This window comes from Mastigoproctus giganteus, chromosome 9 (genome assembly GCF_048544385.1).
Source record: "Mastigoproctus giganteus isolate SK-2022 chromosome 9, ASM4854438v1, whole genome shotgun sequence".
NCBI classification, from domain to species: domain Eukaryota; kingdom Metazoa; phylum Arthropoda; class Arachnida; order Uropygi; family Thelyphonidae; genus Mastigoproctus; species Mastigoproctus giganteus.
Genome location: NC_143583.1, coordinates 43533265 through 43556862, shown reverse-complemented (window position 1 = coordinate 43556862; position 23598 = coordinate 43533265). Strand labels below are relative to the sequence as shown.

At 38.0% G+C, this 23598-nt stretch overlaps 1 protein-coding gene across 1 annotated transcript in view; it reads right to left on the bottom strand.

Annotated features, from left to right (window-relative positions):
• Nucleotides 1-23598, bottom strand: part of LOC150080183 (ceramide synthase 1-like) — a 98101-nt gene that overhangs the window by 39950 nt on the left and 34553 nt on the right. Inside the window, exons 3-5 of the mRNA XM_090380639.1 lie at nucleotides 20174-20354; nucleotides 16443-16604; nucleotides 4974-5121 (exon numbers count right to left, since the gene is read on the bottom strand). Coding sequence (XP_090236765.1) covers nucleotides 4974-5121; nucleotides 16443-16604; nucleotides 20174-20354 — 491 coding nt within the window. The remainder of the gene's footprint in view (nucleotides 1-4973; nucleotides 5122-16442; nucleotides 16605-20173; nucleotides 20355-23598) is intronic.

The window sequence follows — 23598 nt, the reverse complement described above, 5'->3', positions numbered from 1 at the left end:
ATTCTTCAACAAAAGCATCATGCTTTTGTTTGTCACCATCTGCGGTGACACCAATCCTAATAACCTCATTATCCTTTGATTCTCTGACAGTCTACAGTAGGGGTTTTCAACCGAATTGCCATGGCACCTTAGGGGTGCTGCAACAACATTCCAGGGGTGCCTTGTAATTTGGGTTTAGGTTACTTAAACTTATTTTTTTTAAATTTATATATTTATTTCATTATAAAAAGGTACGGTATCCATTGTATGGTATCTTTTAATTTTGTGGTGAGCTATAATTGATGTTTATTTAGTACCTCTATATAAAGAATAAAATTATTATATAAGTATATATAATTTGTATTATGAATTATAATTTTATTTATAGTTATATTATTATAATAACTATCACCATTATTTTTTTAATATATATATATATATATATATATATAAAAATAATACCAGAGAGTTAAAATGAGGAGAAAAAGTGAAAAAAAAATTAGCTGTATATAACAAATGCACCAGAGCGTGCAAAGCAGCAGCAAAGGATGCATATGTATATATACATATAAATGTGAAGCTGGAAATGTAAGTTACACAAATTTCGAAATAAGACGAAAAAGATAACCGAAATATGAGAAAATGCATGCTAAATTTCAGACTAAAAAGTATGTAGAAGTATGGCAGGCAGGATGTGTAACAAACAGAGGTGGCTGTAATTTAAAGAATAGGATCGCGCAAAGCAGCAGATAGCTAATTCTTAAATTGATATAAAATAAAATACCAGAGTTGAAACCAGAAAAAAAGTGAAAAATAAAAATAAGTTGAATATGACAAAAGCACCAGAGCATGCAAAGCAGCAAAGGATGCAAATGTATATATATATAAATAGTAAGAAATATAACATTTAAATATAAAGATGGAAATGTAAGTTACACTGAATGCCAAAAAACCAAGAAAAAAATGCAGGTTGTATCATAAAGACGATTAAAATGAAGTGATTTGTACAAAATTAAATAAGAATGAAAAATAAAAATAATGGTCACTAGCATCAGATAAGGGTGGGCAAATCTGGCTATAATTCAAAAAGGGGAATTAGAGAAAAGATGCAATAAAATCTAATGACAGCAAAAGCAAAATCTGATGCATGATCAAGTATTTCATCAGGGGACTACACCTGACCATGCATCAAAGGATTGCATTTCTATCATCAGCCATTTTCAATCCACTGCAGAATGAAGGCCTCTCCAGCAACTTTCCAGTTCCTTCTGTTTTGTGCAATGGTCATCCATTTACTACCCACAAACTCATGAATTTCATCTGTCCATCTCCATTGTTGTCTTCCAGGTTTTCTCTTAGCTCCTCTTGGGTACCATTCTGTTATTTTCTTAGTCCATCTGTCATCATGTCTTCAAGCTATGTGTTCTGCCCAAGACCATTTTAGTTCTTTAGTTTTGATAAGAATGTCCTTTACTTGAGTTTGCTGCCTAATCCATTTGTTTCTCTTCTTATCTAACAGTCTGATTCCCAATATAATTCGTTCCATTCTACGCTGTGTAGTTCTCAGCTTCTCTTCCATTCTTTTGGTTTGTTGTTTGTTATTTGGTTTTTAAGAGCATTAGCAACTAAGGCCATATTGCTCCGGGGATATGTGGTGGTCATTCCCTGACCTTTCCACATCCTCCATATTTGGTGGTCATGGGCTCGAACCCCAGTCTAATAAAGAAGCATGTTCTACGCACTGCTGCGGAATAATGAACCAATGTATACTGTTTTACGTTTCAGACAAATTGGAATATTGCTCCTCAGTATGTGACTATATTTCCTGAATACTATCCATCCAAAATTTATTCTTCTCTTGACTTCCAGCCATTTATCATTATTACAGCTAATGACTTGTCCCAGATAAGTATATGACTCCACCTTTTCAATTACTGCTCCTTCAATCATTATAACCCTTTCTGTGGCATACTTGTTCATCATTTCTTTTGTTTTAGCCATATTCATCTTTAGTCCAAAATCCTTACTAACTCTGCATAACTGATTAAGATTTTCCTCTAATTCTTTGGGATTATGGCTTATGACCACAATGTCATTTGCAAATCATAAATGGTTTAGATACTCTCCATTCACATTGACTCGTTTCTGCGACCAGTCTAATCTTCTGAAAGCTTCCTCAAGGGCAGCAGTAAACAACTTCGGAGATGTGTCTCCTTGTAGAACTCCTTTCTCAATTTTAAATTTACTACTATCTTTGTCTAGTCTAATAAAGGATGTAGCATTCTCATATATTTTCTTCAAAATCATAATATATTGGGTATCTATGCCTTGTCTTTCCAATGCCCGAAACATTGCCTTATGCTGTGTGAAGTCAAATGCCTTTTCATAATCCATAAATGCCAAGCATAATGGTGTTTTACATTCATTTGCTTTCTCCATTAGCTGTGACATTACATGAAGGTGATCCATAGTTGAGAATCCTGTCCTAAAGCCAGCTTGCTCTTTCGACTGATTCTCATCAAGTATTCTTTTCTATACTTGCCCATAACTGTGTAAAAAATTTAAGAAAAGAAATTTAAGAAAATGGGACTGAAAAGGGAAAGCAGTATAACACACAATTTATGGACAAGGTAGTGTCCATAAATTGTGTGTTAATTTCAGAATTTTCATAAATTCTGAAGCAAGCAAATGGCCATAGGCTGGATACTAATATAAATGCTAATGTGGTGAAAGTCGGAAACATCGAATAAAATAGAGATTTAAATTTAATGGTTGCTAAAAATTGCAAAACACTTTAAAATCTATATCTGATATATCGAAAAGAAGGGGCTAGAAATGACAGCACAAACACACACGGTCAATACGATAACCGTGACCAAAGCAGTAGCACATAAGTGCAGTTCTATGCATTAATAATTTATAATAATAAACCTAACGGCAAAGAGAGCTGTAAGAAATTGAAAACCAGTGACCTCTTTGGTCAATTTTGATAATGAAGTGTATAGAGATACGGAACGGAATATTTCCGGAATGATGGTGCAAACACCCATCTTAAAAATATAGATAAAATTAAGACTAAAAAGCATTTAGAAATATGGCAGGATGTGCAACAAGCAAACTAACCGAAGATATAAAACAGACTGGTTGTAATTCAAAGAATAGCATTGCACAAAGCAGCAGTTAGCTAATTCTTAAATTGATATAAAATATAAAACCAGGAGAAATGGAAAAATAAAAATAAGTTGAATATGACAAATGCACAAGAGCCCACAAAGCAACAGCAAAGGATGCAGATGTATATACAGGGTGTCTCAAAAATACACGGCATAACTTCAGGAATGAGTTCCTCATATGTAGACAATAAAAATATTTTATATCAACATAGTTCCAGAAATGCTTGGTTCCCGAGTTATTAACTGGAATGTTTTATCTCCCGCAGGTGATTTCCTTCATCACAAGGTACTGACAGAATCTGGTGGTTTTCCGTTCCGACCATGTACTCAAATCAGGAGCAAGCGGATATGCACTTTATGTATGGTTTGGCAGACGGCAATGCTCTGGAGGCTTGTCGTTTGTACCACGAAAGGTTCCCAGAATGAAGATGTCCAGACAGGAAAACGTTTGAAGGTATCCACTGCCACCTTTGTGAACATGGGACTTTACACCTCGTGCTGCCGACAGAGGAAGCCCAAGATCTACGACTCCTGAAGTAGAGGAAGAGATTTTGGATATTGTGCATGCCACTCTTGGAATCAGCACACGCAGAATAGCAACGCAACTGGCTGTTCAACGTTCAACTATTTGGAGAGTGTTGCGAGAACACCAACTGTGTCCTTACTGTCTGCAATGGGTACAGGCCTTGTCACCAGCAGATGGGACTGAAAAGGGACTGCGCGAGTAATGTTCTGCCAGTGGTTCTTGCAGCAGTGTGGTACAGCTCCTCACTTTCCTGCCTTAGATGAAGCAGTGAAACATTCGTGTGAACTGTGCTTCATCTGTGAAACATTCACAGATGAAGCACAGTTCACACGGGACAGAATCCAAAACTTTCACAATCAGCATGTATGGGCTGAGGAAATTCACATGCAATTCTTCCATCACATCACCAACAGCGGTTCAGCCTCAACATCTGGGCGGGTGTTTCTGGTGATAAGTTATTTGGGTGCCATGTACTTCAAAAACAAACTCACAGGGCAGGCGTACAGAAACTTTCTTGGAAAACAACATGCCTGATTTCTTGGACGACGTGCCACTGATCATTCAACAACAAGCACACTTCATGCACAATGGTGCTCCAGCACATTTCAGCCACCTAGCCTGCACTTACTTGAATCAAAGGTTTCCTGGTCGGTGGATAGGTAGAGGTGGATCAACTGCCTAGCCTCCAATGCTCATCTGATTTAAACGCACTAGATTTCTTCTTGTGGGGCCATTTAAAGTCATCGGTGTATTTGACTCCGTAATTGGTGTGGAAACTCTCCACAATCAAATTGTGGCATGTTGTGAGACAATATGAAACATGCCAGGAATTTAGCACCATCTTCGAGAGTCCATGAGATGTCGATGAGGCCTGTATTCAGGCAGAAGGTGGACATTTTAAATAGTTACTATAAGGTGATGTGAACAGTTAAGTGTCATAGACAGACCTTCAAAAATCGGAAACCAAGCATTTCCGGAACTATGTGAACATTCATAAAACAAGGACTAACTGTATAATTATATCAGATTTTAATTAACGTTAAGTAAAATTAGCCCAAAAGCCTGAGTCAGGGGCCTGATTATTATACATCAACTGCACCTCAACTATCATGTATTCTGAAACATAAGGGATTGTTGGAGGGGGTGGGTGGTTAGGGCATTAAAAACACTGACAATGCATTTATTCTTGTTTGATATTAAGGGAGAGGATCTGGGTAAATTTACCATTGGGATCTGTTTGGTCAATAACAAATCCTTTAAAAAAATAAATTAATTATTTTAAAAAATTAACTCACCAGGAACCAGTAAATATTCAATATTTGAAGGATCCACAGCAGTATGTTCACTAAGGATGCAAAGGGCAATTGAATGTGCTTCGCTAAAACCACTGAGCTTCCTGTATATATAACTTTAAGTGGATACCAATATAATCGAGATAAGAACCTACAAATAATATAAAAAAAAAAGTTACAATGTTACATGTGACTACGTTATAATTAGTTACACCATTAAACAATTACACCAGTTTACAGTTGCTAATGAAAAACTACTCTTCACTTAACCTACTCCAATTCAACTGACAAACTACATTATGTTATATAAGTAATATAATTACTTATTTCCTCTCCCAACGTGAGGAAAGTATGTAAATTAAGTTATTTACACACACATGCTGTTGTTGTTGTTGTTTGGTTTTTAGGAGCATTAGCAACTAAGGCCATATTGCTCCGAGGATATGCAGTGGTCATTCCCTGACCTTTCCGCATCCTCCGTATTTGGTGGTCACAGGCTCGAACCCCGGTCTAATCAAGAAGCGTGTGTTACGCACTGCGCTCCTGCCCACCTGGCTACAGAGGCGCCTCACACACACACACACATGCACAAAACCATCTAATCTGTATTTATTCACTGGTTTACTCAGGTAGTCACATAGATGATTGTCTCCACCTTCATCCAAAAAGACACTGTATGCAGAGAAAATAACAATAAAATTACAAGTTTTCTTGTGAGTTAGGCTTTCTCAAACTCTTTTTAGAGTTGGGCTTTCATTTTTTTTTTTTTTTTTTTTTTTTGGAGGTTCTTAAGCATAAAACAAAATTTATATATCAACTGAGGGCTTTCAAAATACTTAATTTACCTCTTATGCTATTTAAAACTTTTGAGTCCCAGTTCCTCATTATCTGAAATAGACTTCCAAATTCCTCTGAAATTGGAGTACAAGTTATGCCTCCAAAAAAATAACACTTTACTTAGTTTTGAGAAAACTAACACTCCACATGATTCACCCTCTGTACAGTGGCACATTATACCTTCATGGGGCCCCAAGGCAAAATGGAATTTGGGGGGGGGGGGGCATCTAAAGATAACACTAGTAAAGAATATTTTCAATTTATTATGATAACAAAAGAAACAAATTATATAATTTAAAAAATAAATATAAAATTTCATCAAAATCGGTAAAGTCATTTTTGAAAAAACAATTTTCAAATTAATCTTCAAGCAAAGTTCATTGACCTAGGCAGGTAAAAAGTTCAGTTTCTGATAAAAATTGCTTAAAAATATTAGTAAAAAACAGCAATAAGTTTTTAAAACAGTGATTTTGGAGCCCTCCTCTGATCGGGACACTAGGCAAGAAAACTGCATTCAACATTGCTTCTGCAAAGGCATCAGCAATCTTGGAACCCATCATGCAGAGACCTTAGACATGTGCAGATGGTCATGTAAAATGCTGTGGGCAGAACCATAACTAATTCCCACTGCATTTGCGATGAAATGAATTGTCATACGTCTGTCACTCAGCACCAGCTGCTCAACCTTTGCAACCGTCTCACTGTCTGTGGATGTTATGGCCTTCCTTCTCTTGGCTCGTCAAAGACATTTGTACAACCGCACTGAAACTCCTGTTTCCACTTTTTTACAGTGTCATAGGATTGAAAATTCTGCTCATACAGAGCTTTCATTTCTTCGTCAATTTCCTGAGCTTTCTTGCCCTGCAAATGCAAGAACTTAATCACTGCTCGATATTCCACTTTGTCAACCATAGCCTCCTTCCTCAGATTCCAGGCTCCACCTCTAGTGTACAATCACCCCTATGGGAATGAAATTTCACATTAGTTATTGAATATGTAGACAACTTATATTAAAAATGGCATCTTCCTACTGATGTTTTATCTAGGTCAGGCTACGAACTTTTTGATACCCCCTCTTATATATGTGTGCATATATATTAGTCAATTCTATTTTATGGTATCTATTACGGTAAAAAAATAAATAAATAAATAAAAAAAAAAAAATACACACACACAGGGTGTCTCAACAATATTGGTACAAACGTTTAGGGGAGGTAGGTAGCATCTAAAGGAATGTGAATCGCATAGGAACCCATAACCGGAAACGTCACGGGAAAATAATAGCAGAGGCACAAGAAGCAGAAATGACACAAGACAGTAATTAGTGGCAAACATTTATTTGACATAATATTAACAAGGGAGTACGAGATGGATGCATTTCATGATGTTACAACAGATGCTCGAAGGTTCCACCATGAGACGCGCTGCATGCGTGACACCAACGCAATATGGATTGGCGGACACGGTCGAACACACCTGGAGTTTCTTTGACAGTAGCAGCAGCACAGACGAGTCTCGCACCGAAATCCATTTCCGTCTCCACAGGCGATTCATACACGATAGTTTGAGGGGTCCCCACAGAAAGAAATCAAGACTCGATAAAGCAGGTGAGTATGGGAGCCAGGCCAGGCAACGGGTCCACCACGGTCAATCCATCGACATCCAAAACTGCTGGTCAAATGGTCACGAACACAACTTCCATAATGGGCAGGTGCCCCGTCATGTTGAAACCAAATGTTGCGTCTCACATTTGCTGGAACATCGTCAAGTAACCCTTGTAGAACTTGTTCAAGAAAGATCCAATAATTAGCCGAGTTCATGCAGGATGGTAACAGGAATGGGCCGACTAAGCAGTCACCGACCATACCTGTCCACATATTTAATGCAAAGCAATGGTGCGCTGCATGAGGGCGCACATCATGTGGGTTGTCATGAGCCCACACATGAGCATTGTGCTGACTGAATAAAGCCTTCACGAGTCAAATAAGCTTCATCCGTGAACAAAACATAGGCAGGAAAATTCAAGTCTTGAACACTTTCTTGGAGAAACCACTGCGCAAAAGCCACACGTGCAGGATGATCTTGGGGGAGCAGTAACTGAATCCTTTGGAGATGAAAGGGGTGTAAGGAATTGTAGTGCCAGACACGCTGTACACTGCAACGAGACACTCCTAAGGCAGAGGCAATGGCACTTGTGCTGGTAGTAGGATTATTCTGGATGGCATTCAACACACTTTCTTCCATGGTGGGAGTTCGTGTTGAAAGTGGTCTGCCCGCACTACTCCTGTTACCTCTAAATGACCCATAACTGCACAAATTTTGATGCACATGCACAAATAAACGGTGGTCCGGTACATGTCTGTCTGGGAAGCGTTCTCCATAAATTCGTTGAGTGGCTCCTCCATTGCCCTCTGCTAATCCATACACTCGATGCATGTCTGACCACTCACAGTTGGTATATCGATGCATGCTCTTCGTGTGGCAACTACTGCTTGAATGAATAAACCAGAAATTTTTCCTCTCACAAACTTTTTTTTTTTTTTTTTTTTTTATGAGAACCCCAAACACGAGAGGTATTATAACCTATAGTACTTAGTACCGTGCTTGGGTTGGAGGTTGAGAAATGAAAGAAGATATTTGTTGATATTGGACTTGAACTTCTGTAGTTTGTAATTTTCAGGAAATACGTATGAAGGAAGGTTGTTCCAGAAAACGGCAGTTGAATGAATAAATGAGGAAGATGAAAAGTAGGTTCTGTGGGTTTGAAGTTGGACAGTAAATGGATGTTGGCTGGTGGCGGCACGTGTTCGAACTGTTTTGAAAGAGAGAGCGGGAATTATAGAAGCCAATTCAGAAGAACAGTGCCCATGGAAGTATCTGTAGAAGAGGCATGCAGCAGAAACAGTGCATCTATGAGAAAGCGAGTGGAGAGACTCTGTTAGAGATGAATCATTAATTAACCTAACTGCCCTCTTCTGAATGGAACCAAGAAGCCTGAGAGAGGTTTTGGGGGCACCACCCCAGATGTGGGAACAATATTCCATGGCAGGGCGGATTTGCGATTTATACAGAGTGAGCAGCTGTTTGGGAGAAAAGTAACGCCGAGAGCGAAAGAGAAAACCAAGTTTTTTAGATGCAGAGGAAGCAATATTTGTAATGTGCTTGTGCCAAGAGAGATTAGAAGTCAGGGTAATCCCCAAAAGAGATATATCATTTTGCCTAGAAATCGGAGTGTCACTAAAGATAAGCATAGGAGTAGAAGAATCCTTTTTGCGAGATATAAGACAAGACTGAGTTTTAGAAGGGTTGAAATCAACTAAGTTGTCTTTGCCCCACTGGAGAATTATCTGAAGATCGGCATTTAAGGAATAGGAATTGGCAGCAGATTTTCGAGAACTTGAAGCTGATTGAGCTGGACAAGGTTTCTCAAAATGGAAAGTTGAATGCAATGTGCTATCATCGGCAAAACTATGGATAGGATTTCCAGTCAATGGGAGAAGGTCATTGATATACAAGAGGAAAAGAGTGGGGGAAAGAACTGAACCTTGGGGGACACTGGCATTAGTGGAGAAGTTAGAAGACAGAGAGCCATCTACCATCACCCTCAGTGAGCGATCAGAGAGAAAACTGGATAACCAATTACTAAAAACAGTTGGCAAACCATAAGATGGAAGCTTGTTTAGAAGACCTTTATGCCAAACACGATCCAAAGCCTTTGAGATGTCAAGAGCAACTACTTGTGTTTCACCGAACCTTTCCATTGAATTAGTCCATAAATGGGTAACATAAGCCAGAATATCACCAGTGGATCGACACTGACGGAATCCATACTGGCGATCGTTGATCAGACGGAAGATTTCTAGGTAGTTTAAGAGTTGGTGGTTAATTGATTTCTCCATTACTTTAGAAAGAGTAGAAGTAATTGCAATGGGACGATAATTGGATGGGAGGGATTTGTCACCCTTTTTAGGAACTGGCTGGATATGAGCAAATTTCCAAGCAGAAGGAAAAACACCTTTGGAATAAGAAAGTGAAAAAAGGCGGTAAAGAATAGGAGTAAGTTCAGGAGCACAGGTTTTGAGAACAAGTGGAGAAATACCATCAGGACCTGGAGCTTTCTTAGCATCAAGATTCATCAAAATCCTTCTGATATCCTTTTGACGGAAGACCACAGGAGGCATTGAATGGAGCATGTTAGGAATGGTGGGAGGTGTTTTACCCAGATCATTAATACATGGGCTCGAAGAAAAATGGGATGCTAGCAGGTCAGCTTTATCCTTGGCTGAAGTGACAACAGAACCATCTGGTTTGGACAGAGGTGGGAGCAGAGATGGGCAAAAGTTGCGGCCAATAGCTTTGGCAAGAGACCAGAATGCTCGGCTACCATTAGGGCAAGAAGCAAGTTTTCTACTCTTAGCCTGTTCAAACTCTAGTTTGGACTGATTAATAACTGCTTTACAATTGTTGCGAGCTTTGGTGTAGGCAGAAAATGAAACTGAAGAATTAGAAACAAGCCAATTACGATATGCAACGTTCTTCTCTTGGACAGCCTTAGCACATTTATTGGAAAACCAAGGTTTAGATAAAGGACGAGATTTTAAAGTGGAGTGTGGGATAAAGGATTCCATTCCTGCAAGAATAATTTCACTGACACGATCTGAGCAAACGTTGACATCAGGAGTTTTGAAACAGTAATCAGACCAAGGAAAGGAAGAAAAGAAGTCACGCAGGTCATCCCATTTTGCATTCTTGTAATGCCAAACAATACAAGGTTGGGAATAGCCATGAGATAAAGGCTCCATTGGAGAAGAGACAATCACCAAGTTGTGATCTGAAGTGCCTAAAGGACCTCTCACTTCAACCTTGTACTTAGAAGGGTTGTTTGTGAGAAAAAGATCAAGCGTATTGGCTGTATGATTAGGATTGTCCGGTATTCTTGTAGGTAAATGAACAATCTGTGCTAGGTCATTAGTAATTGTAAAAGCCTCAGCATCTCGACCTGCTGGGTCAGTGTGACTAGAAAACGGAAGCCAGCTGGAGTTGTGAACGTTAAAATCACCAAGGAAAATTACCTCACTGTTAGGAAAGTTGGACTGGAGAAAGTCAAGTTGCAAAGAGAGGAAGTCAAAGAGCTCCAAGTGATTAGTGGAGTTGGGAGAACGGTAGAGACAACAGATGAATTGTACACAATGAGGTAGAGATATTTTAAGCCAGAGAAGATCAAAGAGAGGAGAAAGTAGGAATATAAAAGATTAAAAACTAGGGTTACTGTGTACTTAACTGTGACTTCAGGCTTTCATTTCATTTCATTTGTTTGAAACTGATGAACAGGTTCATCTACTGACTTACGGTGATGTATCTAGTCATGGGTTCCTATGCGATTCACATTCCTTTAGATGTTACCTACCTCCCCTAAACGTTTGTACCAATATTTTTGAGACGCCCTGAATATAAATATATATATATATATATATATATATATATATATATATATATATATTTTTTTTTTTTTTTTTCACACACTCATCTCTCTCTCTCTCTCTCTCTCTCTCTCTCTCTCTCTCTCTCTCTCTCTCTCTCTCTCTCTCTCTCTCTCTCACACACATGGGGAGAATGCAATGGTGTGTAATGTAAATTTAAATACTATTACATAATAATTAAGCTAAATAAGTAGGAATATAAAAGATTAAAAACTAGGGTTACTGTGTACTTAACTGTGACTTCAGGCTTTCATTTCATTTCATTTGTTTGACACTCTCTTTCTGCACTGCACTCTTTGGGCACCTGAACTTACTGTTATTCTTCAGTTGTGGTGCAGGCCTAGCTGCAAGTTTTTGTAGGCCAGGAGGAGAATGCAGTGACAGTGTTTCTGTTGTTAGTAATATTTTTTTTTTTTTTTTTTTTTTATGGAAACCCCAAACACGAGAGGTATTAGAACCTATAGTACTTAGTACCGTGCTTGGGTAGGAGGTTCAGAAGACGAAAGAAGATATTTTTGGACATTACACTTGAATTTCTGTAGACTGTAATTTTCAGGAAATACATATGAAGGAAGGTTGTCCCAGAAAAAGGCAGTTGAATGAATAAACAAGGAAGATGAAAAGTTAGTTCTGTGAGTTTGAAGTTGGACAGTAAATGGATGTTGGCTGGTGGCGGCACGTGTCTGGACTGTTTTGAAAGAGAGAGCGGGAATTATAGAAACCAATTCAGAAGAACAGTGCCAATGGAAGTATCTGTAGAAAAGACATGCAGCAGAAACAGTACATCTATGAGACAGTGAGCGGAGAGACTCTGTTAGAGAAGAGTCATTAATTAACCTAACTGTCCTCTTCTGAATGGAATCTAGATGATTGAGAGAGGTTTTGGAGGTACTGCCCCAGATGTGGGAACAGTATTCCATGGTAGGGCAGATTTGTGATTGGTACAGAGTGAACAGCTGTTTGGAAGAAAAGTAATGGCGAGAATGAAAGAGAAAGCAAAGTTTTTTAGATGCAGAGAAAGCAATATTAGTAATGTGCTTGTGCCAAGAGAGATTAGAAGTCAGGACAATCCCCAAAAGAGATATATCATTTTGCCTAGAAATCGGAGTGTCACTAAAGATAAGCATAGGAGTAGAATAATCCTTTTTGCGAGATATAAGACAAGACTGAGTTTTAGAAGGTTTGAAATCAACTAAGTTTTTCTTTACTCCACCGGATAATTATCTGGAGATCGGCATTTAAGAAATTGGTAGCAGATTTTCGAGAAGTTGAAGCTGATTCAGCAGGGCAAAATGGGAAGTGGGATGCAATTTGCTATCATCGGCAAAACTATGGATAGGATTTCCAGTCAACAGAAGAAGGTCATTAATATAATATACAAGAGGAAAAGAGTGGGAGAAAGAACTGAACCTTGGGGGACACCAGCATTAGTGGAGAAGTTAGACAAGACAGAGAGCCATCTACCATCACGTTCAGTGAGCAATCAGAGAGAAAACTGGATAACCAATTACAAAAAACAGTTTGCAAACCATAAGATGGAAGCTTGTTTAGAAGACCTTTATGCCAAACACAATCGAAAGACTCTGAGATGTCAAGAGCAACTACTTGTGTTTCACCGAACTTTTCCACTGAATTTGTATATAAATGGATAATATAAGACAGAATATCACCAGTGGATCATCATTAATGGAATCCATACTGGCGATCATTCATTAGATGGAAGGTTTCTAGGTAGTTTAAGAGTTGGCGGTTAATTGATTTCTCCATTACTTTAGAAAGAGTAGAATTAATTGCAATGGGACAATAACTGGATGGGAGGGATTTGTCACCCATTTTAGGAACTGGCTGGATATGAGCAAATTTCCAAGCAGAAGGAAAAACAAACACCTTTGGAATAAGAAAGTGAAAAAATGCGGCAAAGAACAGGAGTAAGTTCAGGAACACAGGTTTTGAGAACAAGTGGAGAAATACAAGCAGGACCTGGAGCTTTCTTAGCATCAAGATTTGTAAAAATCCTTCTGACATCATTTTGACAGAAGACCACAGGAGGCATTGAATGGAGCATGTTGGGAATGGTGGGAGGTGTTTTACCAAGATCATTAATGCATGAGTTGGAAGAAAAATGGGATGCTAGCATGTCAGCTTTATCATTGGCTGAAGTGACAACAGAACCATCTGCTTTTGACAGAGGTGGGAGCAGAGATGGGCAAAAGTTGCGACCAATAGCTTTGGCAAGAGACCAGAATGCTCGGCTACCATTAGGGCAAGAAGAAAGTTTTCTACTCTTAGCCTGTTCAAAATCTAGTTTGGACTGATTAATAACTGCTTTACAATTGTTGCGAGTTTTAGTGTAGGCAGAAAATGAAATTGAAGAATTGGAAACAAGCCAATTATGATATAGAACGTTCTTCTCTTGAACAGCCTTAGCACATTTAATGGAAAACCAAGGTTCAGATAAAGGACGAGATTTTAAAGTGGAGTGTGGGATAAAGGATTCCATTCCTACAAGAATAATTTCACTGACACGATCTGAGCAAACGTTAACATCAGAAGTTTTGAAACAGTAATCAGACCAAGGAAAAGAAATCTCGCAGGTCATCCCATTTTGCATTCTTGTAATGCCAAACAACACGAAGTTCGGATAGCCACGAGATAAAGGCTCCATTAGAGAAGAGACAATCACCAAGTTGTGATCTGAGGTGCCTAAAGGACCACTCATTTTGACCATGTATTTAGAAGGGTTGTTTGTGAGAAAAAGATCAAACGTGTTGGCTGTATGGTTAGGATTGTCTGGTTTTCTTGTAGGTAAATGAACAATCTGTGCAAGGTCATTAGTAATTGCAAAAGCCTCAGCATGTCGACTGGCTAGGTCGGTGTAACTAGAAAACGGAAGCTGGAGTTGTGAACATTAAAATCACCAAGGAAAATTACCTCACTGTTAGGAAAGTTGGACTGGAGAAAGTCAAGTTGCAAAGAGAGGAAGTCAAAGAGCTCCAACTGATTAGCAGAGTTGGGAGAACGGTAGAGATGACAGATGAATTTGACAGAATGAGGTAGAGAGATTTTAAGCCAGAGAAGATCGAAAAGAGGAGATTCCAAATTACCAAGTCTCTGACAGGGATATCGGAATGGACATATACACAAGTACCACCTTTGAGGCAAAAGGAATCATACAGCGAATAGTTTGGGCGACTGAGATGAGCAGCAGTTGAATCAACCGATAACTGAGATTCTGTCAGAAAAAGTACAAGGGGTTTGGCAGACTGCAAGTGGAAATGGACATCGTTGAGATTAGAATTGAGACCATGTATATTTTTTGAAATGAATTAAGAAGTGCTTGGGAGGTTTAGATCTTTTCACAGATAAGCTTACTCTATTAGTTTGACAATTCATGGCGTATTCAATAGTAAGAAAATGTGAGGGGAACATGCTGTATGAAGTAATGAAATTATTGGATATGGCGTGCACATAGTAAGAATATACCCAGATCCTTGACATAACGTGGCCTGAACAATGCCCCCCTGCATACACACTACTCGGACTCACTCCAGTCACTATCTGGCAGAGTAGAGGTAGCAAGATTATACACTAGCTGATCCGGAAGCCTCCTAAAGAGTTACCAATAGGTTCGGTCTGGTGTACTAACTAGCAGTCGGCCTGCGAACACCGTTTTAGTGCTGTACACTCGAAATGTAAGGAAGATTGGATCTCGCCATAATGTTCATCATAACCTGAAAAGTCATTAGTCAATACTGCATGATGGAAGAGATGGGGAAGGGTTGACTGGAACTTAGCTCTGAAGACTAAACATGGGTTCCACCCCTTCAAGCCTCCAATAAGCAAAGTGGTGGTATTGCACCAGTTGATTAGAGTCATCTACCACCTAGTATTGCCTGGTAACACAGAAGGGTGGCATTCCAATATGTGGTGTGGGCGCCAAACCTCGACCCCTGCTTACGTTGGTTCACACCTCACCTTGGTGGTCATCCACCATGTACTTGTGCATGGAGGTTATACCCAGGATTACTAACAGTCCCACCACCGTGAAGGTGTAAACAGAGGATTTGACTGTCACAGACCATCCGGACTTTGCTGAAATTGGGTCCACTTGACTTGAATGTCACTTGGATATCAGTTTCATCAGAGTTTTAGACTCCCAGGTAGCACATACAGCTTGTCATTTGTTAATATATATAAAATAGTGTAAGTTATTATTAACTTTGTATTCTTTTGGCCAATTACATTTGCAATTACATAACATTCAATCACTCTCTCTTTCACCAAAACTAACATTTATTCCATTTTACAATAATTCCTAATTCACTCTTTCACTCAGTGCCCAGCCCATTCATTCTGTCTTTCATTCTTCTCATTGGTTCTCCTTTCATTCTACATTGCATCCCCTTGCTACTAGCTTACTAATATTTTTTAGCTAATCTGCTCCCCTGACTGCCTACATCTCCCCCCCCTAAATGGTTACTTATCTGGCGTGCGGTCCTATACATGGCAGAGTAGTTCTGGGGGATATCCAGTTCAAACCAGTTTTGTCATGTCACGTTTCTGTCATTGTGTGGAATACTGCTATCCTGACAGTTTTTAAGTCATTGTCTGGGCATGGTGGAAGACGTAGGCAATTTTAACTATTGATTATTGTTTAATTGTTGGGGGGCTGAATTGACCTTCTTTGGATAGTTCTGGTAAATTTGAAATACTTTCTGAGTGAAGGTTAGTAAAGGCTTTATAATTTTACTCTTCTATGATGAATAGGTGTTCTTCTTCCCTGGGAAGGAGGTCAATCTGTGCTATTAGCTGTGTTGTGGTGATGTCATAAAATAAATTGCATTCATATAGAACATGTGCCCAGTCTTCACTCTTGCCACAGGTGACATTAGGCCTGATGTAGCCAAGTGGTCAGGAGCATGCACTCTTTTAGCAGACCGGGGGTTCAAGCCAGTAACTGCTAAATATGATTAACATTTGTATTGAAAACTTACTGTAAACTCCACTGACCTGGTGGTCGTGTCGGAGTATAAACAAGAACATTTATATAGGTAGTTAAAATTTGGCCAATCTATAAATATGACTAAATAAAAAAAAAAAGTTTCACTGTTATTAATAAGAATAAAAAAAAGTTTCCAAGGAAAGCCAAACTTACCATGTAAATGCAAAAAAGCAGAACATAATATTTGCAAGATGCTCATGGATTTTAACTAGTTGTCCTCCCCGAAATTTGAAGTACACATTAAGTTTAGTGAATTCCAGCTGCACATCACAGATATCATGAAGTAACAATGTTAAAGATCCAATGTTATGAAATCTATATGGAAAGAAACGTGCATTATAAAAGCAGTAGCTTCAACAGTGATTTTTAAGTTTTTACTTTTTATGATTAATTTCTTAAGTTACCCAGTATTCATTACCTACTATCTTAGCTTGCCAATTTTTTTCCAAAATATGGCAATATAAACAAGATTATTTATAGTGTACACCGGAATCATTTCAAGAATACCAACAGTCTACATCCTAGAATGTGAGAACCACTGGTTTACAGAGTAATAACAAAGATAGGCTTTTAAATGTGTTCTATAAATGTCATAATGTAAGTAACCAATATCTTTGCATATAATATCCAACAAAAAATATCCCTTATCCCTGCTTTCCAGCAGAGATAAGGAGGTGATTATTCCCTTTTATAAGGCAATGGTCAGGCCACACCTGGAGTACTGTATACAGGTCTGGAGGCCTCATTTCAAGAAGAATGTAGAGCTGCTGGAACGAGTACAGAGAAGGGCAACAAGATTAGTGAATGGAACAAAGGGGTGCTCTTACGAAGAAAGGCTTAAATTTTGCAAATTACAGTGTCTGGAGACTAGGCACCAGTGAGGTGATCTGATAGAGGTGTATAAAGCTTTGAATGGTTTAAGCATGCTCAATTCTGATGGGATTCTTCCTCTAGCTCAGAAAAATCACCTGAGAGGGCATAAATTCAAATTGAGGAAAGACAGATGTAGGATAGACGTGCGGAAATTTGCCTTTAGCCAGCGGGTGGTTGGTTGGTGGAACAGACTTCCATCCCTTGTAGTGGAGGTTGATAGCCTAAATAAGTTTAAGGCTCAGCTGGACAGGTATTTTGAACGAACAGAGGGGTGAAGTGGAAGTGGGTTTTTTTTTTTGGCTGATGATGCATAAGCTTGCTTTCTTGCATCAAATGCCTTTACTAATGCTAAAAACACTACCCAGAGAAAAAACAAATACCAACTTGAAGCAGTAATAACAAGAATGTAATATGGTTAATAAGCAGTATTTATGGAAAAAATATGAAAAATAGTATATGGCACAAAGAAGTGGTAGGCTGCTATATAAAATTAAGATAAAAATAGTTGTACAAGTATAGATATATATATAGTAGCAAGAGAAAAATAAATAGTGACAATATAAATACAAGTGGAAGTACACACACACACAGAGAGAGAGAGAGAGAGAGAGAGAGAGAGAGAGAGAGAGAGAGAGAGAGAGAGAGAGAGAGAGAGAGAGAGAGAGAGAGAGAGAGAGAGAGAACAGTAGTTGATACTCAGACTTCATGTCTCAATCTCTGTTATGATCATTTATTTACAGGACAGTTTCAATTGCAGTCAGGTCACACTAGCTATGATAATGGACAAAGAGGCATTTCACAGTACACAATCTGGTCCATCAATGACTTTTCCTCCTCACTGGGAGGGGGGGGGCAAGGATGAGATAGCTGTGTCCAGATGGCTAGGATGGCTTGTAGGACATTGTCACATGATGGTGATGTCATCTCTCAGGGAATCGCTGGTTCCTGCTTAGAATCAGGCAGTCATGGCAAGGGTCAATGCACGTTGTGCACAGCTACCGACAATGAACGATGGAGGGGCATCAGATACATGAGCCTCAGATTATAATTTCTATGGTGTCAGTTGACAGCAAATTTCATGAGTTCAGCATCAATATTCTTGACTTATTTGAGCATCTAGTAGGGTACAAAGCAGTCTGACAGGTGGAGGCAGGAATGAAGAGAGTAAATTGTTGGGGTTGCTCAAAGCAGGGTAGGCAGAATCTGCCAGCCATTGAGATCCCAGAATAAGGGAGATATGATGAATACAATCAACATCTGTACTGTTACTACAAGTCACTTTTCATTGATCAGTGGCAGAGATTAACAGCAGAAATTGTTTCAATCTTTCCTTTGACAATTCTTTCTAGGTAGTAGAAGGAATTGATCCACTTTCACAGGAGGTCATGCAGCCCCTTTTCAGCACACAAATTAATTAGATGACAAGGATGGCCCTGTCAGGTGCTCAATCTCCTCCTTCAATACTACATGCTATATTTGTTTTTAGGCCTACCGTAACATGGAAATTAACGCAAAGTGCAAAATGGTTATTTAAAGGAATTCCACGATGCTTTCAGAATGAAGAAGAGTAAATGCTTAACATCATACCCTGTAGAGTCACCTTCCAACACTGGCACTGAGAACAAACTGCTTTTGATTTGACTTTTTTTTCTATTAGGAAAAGTTACCAAGGATGTAGCTTGGAATCACTTTGATTACTACCAACTATAGCAATCAAAAAATTATGCATTTTTAAAAATCACAATGCCCTCTTTCCATCTCTGACCAATTTCACTAATAATGACTCTGGTTAGTAGAAATGTCCATGACTAAAAGTCAGAATTGTTTCAGGTTGTCTATTACAGTAATCTACATTCAAAACAGAATTATATTATTTAATAACTATTGATATAACATATTTAGATCATATTCTTCAATATATCTATGCGTAATGACCTTAATAAAATCGATGAGTACATACTATGTTCAGATTTTTGCTATCAGGAAGCATATTTCCTCTGAGTTGTGCTAATTGATAGAATTATCAATTAGCACAACTATGATTCCCACAACTCAGAGGAAATATTCTGATAACAAAGAATACAAATTTAGTATATATAACAATATCATCAGTGCATAATGCTATTTTTGCTACACAGTGCCTATTGTTTTTTATGCTTATTTGTTTATAAATGTCCAATTAGACTGAATTTCCTTCCAATTGAAATCAAAAATTTACATCTACACACAGTATACAAAGTATACTTTTACCTTTCTCAGATTTTATAATACATAGAGAATCTTGCATGTCTTCTGAAATTTTATGTCGTATTTATTTGGCATCTTACTGAAGTACATTGTTAATTAGCTTCATACCACACAAAAAATATTAAAATAAAATAATGATAACAAGTTAGTACTCTATGCCAGCTCAAGGGTTATGGCATCCCTAGGCCACATTGACTGATGACACTCCCCCCTTCTGCTGATGTGAAGATTTTCATTTTTTAGAATGATTAATTTTACATTTTATTTACTTACAAAAAAGTAAATTATATGCAATATAACACAATTTTTCTTGCAGGCTTTGTTCTTGGGAGAAAGGGACAGTATTGGCACTCCCTAAACCTTAGCACCCCAGGCCAGTGCATGCTGGTCTGTAACAAGTTGGTACACATTCTACAAGTTGGTACTATTTTAACAAAAATAATACCAACTTGTAGAATTTGTTAAAAATTATAAATTTAAGAGTAAATCCAAAAAGAGAGAAAAAACCTTTTCCTTAATAATGATGAAACAGAGAATGGGATCAAAGTGACAAAAAGAGAAAGTATTTGTAAATCTGGAGAGTTGCAGAGAAGTAATTATTACTACTTTTCAAATTGATTCAAGCTAATGAATTCTTGAACACAGCCATTACTGAGAAATATTATTTCGATGGACAAGTGGTAATATAAATTATTTTTACATTTTCTTTATTTAAAATGTAAACGCTATTTATTGGGATTATCCTAATAACAATTTTTATTTACCTGAAAGCATAAGAAATGAAAAGAAGTGCCAGAGTTAACACATGGTGTATTATCATAACAATTGAATCCTTGCGCCATATGTCTTGAAAGGCAGTGGCATACATAGCATGTAAATAAAAACTCAACTGAACCATATACAATACATACATGTCACCTGGAATGGATGACTGTACTTTCCAATCTGAAATTTAAGAATATAAATAAATTAATATACTTCATTAATAAAATACTTTGTTTATAAATTGAATTTTTCCTTCATTGACAAGATCTTTACACAATAACAGAGGGGATGTGGGAAAAACAACGCTAATACTTGCACATTTAATAAAATACAATATAATATTATTATAAGTAACAATTAACTTGTTCCTTTAATCTCGAGGACCACTATTTCATTTTTTGTTTCAGTACAAATTTTTGTAAAAAAATTTGTACTGAAACAAAAAAAAATTTTTTTAATTTAATAAACATTTTATTTAAAGGAATAATGCTGCTTATTGCTTATTATTCTAAATACTTAATGAAGATATTCCAAAGAATAACCTTCAAAATTCATGTTGTTCTTTCAGGTGGAACATGAATTTTTGACTGTAATTTGATAACACTATTAACTGCTAAATAAAAATAGCTATTACTGCTAATCAAATAAAAATGGTACATGAAAAAGTTGTAAAAGTATAATATTTGAGCCTAAAAACATACACTAATAAAATTATCATTTTTATACACTAATAATAATTTTGAGAAGACAAGACCTATTTTTAATAATATTACTAGTACATTTTATTTGCACAAATTTCAACAACTTTCTCCTTCTGCTTGTCAAAAATCACAGCCCCTATGGGATCAATCTTGTGGACTATTTCCAATCAGCTATTGGAAATAACCCATTTGTAGATAGTAAAATACTTGATAAGTTACAAATTACTGGCTGCAGCACACAAAATGAAAAGAGGCAAGGGCGTATCACAAAAAAAAAAAAAAAAAAAAAAGAAACAATAAAAAATAAGACTGAAAAGATAAAGAGCAAATAATATATTTTTTTTATGTTCATATATTAACTACATACAGCAGAAGCTCTTTTAGCATTAGTATTAATAGTGGTGAATGATGCAAGAAAGCAAGCTTATACAGCATCAGCCAAAAAATAAATAAATACCATTTCACCTATCCAACCACTTCAATAGTCTGTCTAGATCTTCCTTGAATTTATTCAAACTATCCACTTCCACAACAATGGATGAAAGGCAAATTTCTGCATCTATTCTGCAACCATTCTTCTTCAATTTTGAATCTATGGCCCCCCTCACATGTATAGTCTGAAGCCTTTCTTGGTAAGAGCACCCCTTGTTCCCCTTCTCTGTACCCATTCCAGCAGCTCTACTCCTTCCTAAAATGAAGCCTCCAGGCCTGTTTGCAGTACTCAAGATGTAGCCTCACCCATGCCTTATACCAGAGGTTCCCAAACTTTCTCGATTTACGGCCTTAGTATCTCTCTCGCCCTTAGTATCCCAGTAATTTTTTCACAGCACTCCCAGACCAAAAAGGGGAGAACTTTGGGGAGTACAACGTCTACAGAAAGGATAGACAGGATAGGAAGGGGGGAGGGTTATGCTATTAGTTAAGAAACACATAAAAACCAAGGAAGTGAAGCCAGTCGACATCGCTGAACAGTGCAGTGTTGAGTCAGTTTGGTGTGACATAGGCATTGGGAGATCAAAATTGAGAGTGGGAGTGTGCTACAGGCCTAATGACTCTGATGAGTATAATAAGGAACTCTACAGGGAAATAGAGTGGGCCAGTAAATCAGAGAGTCTTATAATGGGAGATTTTAATTTCCCAGATATTGACTGGAATTTGGGGGCTGGTTACTCACACACTAGTAGGGCTTTTGTGGATTTATTGGATGATTGTTTTCTACATCAGCATGTTCGGGAGGCAACTAGAGGGAGTAATACTCTTGATTTGATTATCAGCAGTGATTCTTCATGCATTAAGAATCTGCAGATAAATGAACCACTAGGTGGCAGTGATCACAGTGTGCTGAAGTGGGATTTACTCAAAGAGGTAACTACTATTAGGGGTAAAGGGAAGGGTTATTGCTTCCGTAAAGGCGACTACGATGGACTGAGACAGTATTTAAATTCTATACAGTGGGACCAACTGATGATGTTACCAACAGCAAATTCAAAATGGGAAGCATTCAAAGAACTTATCTTGGAAGCTACTAGGCTTTACATACCAACTAAGAAATATTGTTCAAGGTTTAGGCCAAAATGGATGTCAGATGAACTAATGAGGCATATGGCAGAGAAGAAAAATGCATGGGATACTTACAAATTAAAACATGACACAGAAGCCTATGATAGATACAAGTTGATATGCAACCAAGTTACAAAGGAGGTTAGGCAGGCGAAGGCAGATTACGAGAAATCCTTGGCAAGGGATGCAAAGAAAAACAGCAAAGAGTTCTTTACTTATGTAAACTCTAGAAGGAAGGGGATGAATCAGATTGGTCCACTTGATATTGATGGGTCAACTGTTGATGATCCTGCTCAGGTAGCTAACAAACTAAATGAATATTTTGCATCGACATTCACACATGAGGAGTTATTCAGCAAGGGGAATGCCAGAGGTGTATTCAACTCTAGCAGTAAGCTACAGAATCTTGAAATAACTGGGAGTAAAGTGGAGGAGAAACTGTTGAAGATAAACACAAGAAAGGCACCCGGGGTGGGTGGGATCTATCCAGTTATATTAAAGGAGGCAGCAAAGAAAGTAAGCAAACCCTTAGCCATAATTATGAGAGCTTCCTTGGACTCAGGGGAGGTACCCATAGACTGGAAATGTGCAAATGTGACCCCAATTCACAAAGGAGGATCAAAGGCTGACACAAGTAATTATAGACCTGTGAGCTTAACTTCTGTTCCAGGAAAATTAATGGAGGCACTGGTTAAAGAAGCACTGCAGGATCATTTAGACAAGACTTCAGTTATAGCTCAGACACAGCATGGTTTTGTTAAGGGGAAGTCTTGCCTGACCAACTTGATTGGATACTATGATGCAGTCACAAAAGAACTGGATGCAGGGAATAACTTTGATATTATATACTTGGATCTTAGAAAGGCTTTTGATACTGTTGCACATGGAAGACTGCTACACAAATTGGAGCAGTGTGACATTGGAGGCAAATTGCTGCTATGGATAAAGGGGTGGTTGAGGGGGAGAAGACAGAGAGTGGTAATCAATGGACACTGCTCATCGTGGACTAATGTTATTAGTGGAGTCCCTCAGGGCTCAGTGTTGGGTCCATTATTGTTTTCTGTATTTATAAATGATATTGATGATGGTATATCAAGCTTAATGTCCAAGTTTGCAGACGATACAAAGGTTGGCAGGGTTGTCAAGGACACTACGCTGCTGCA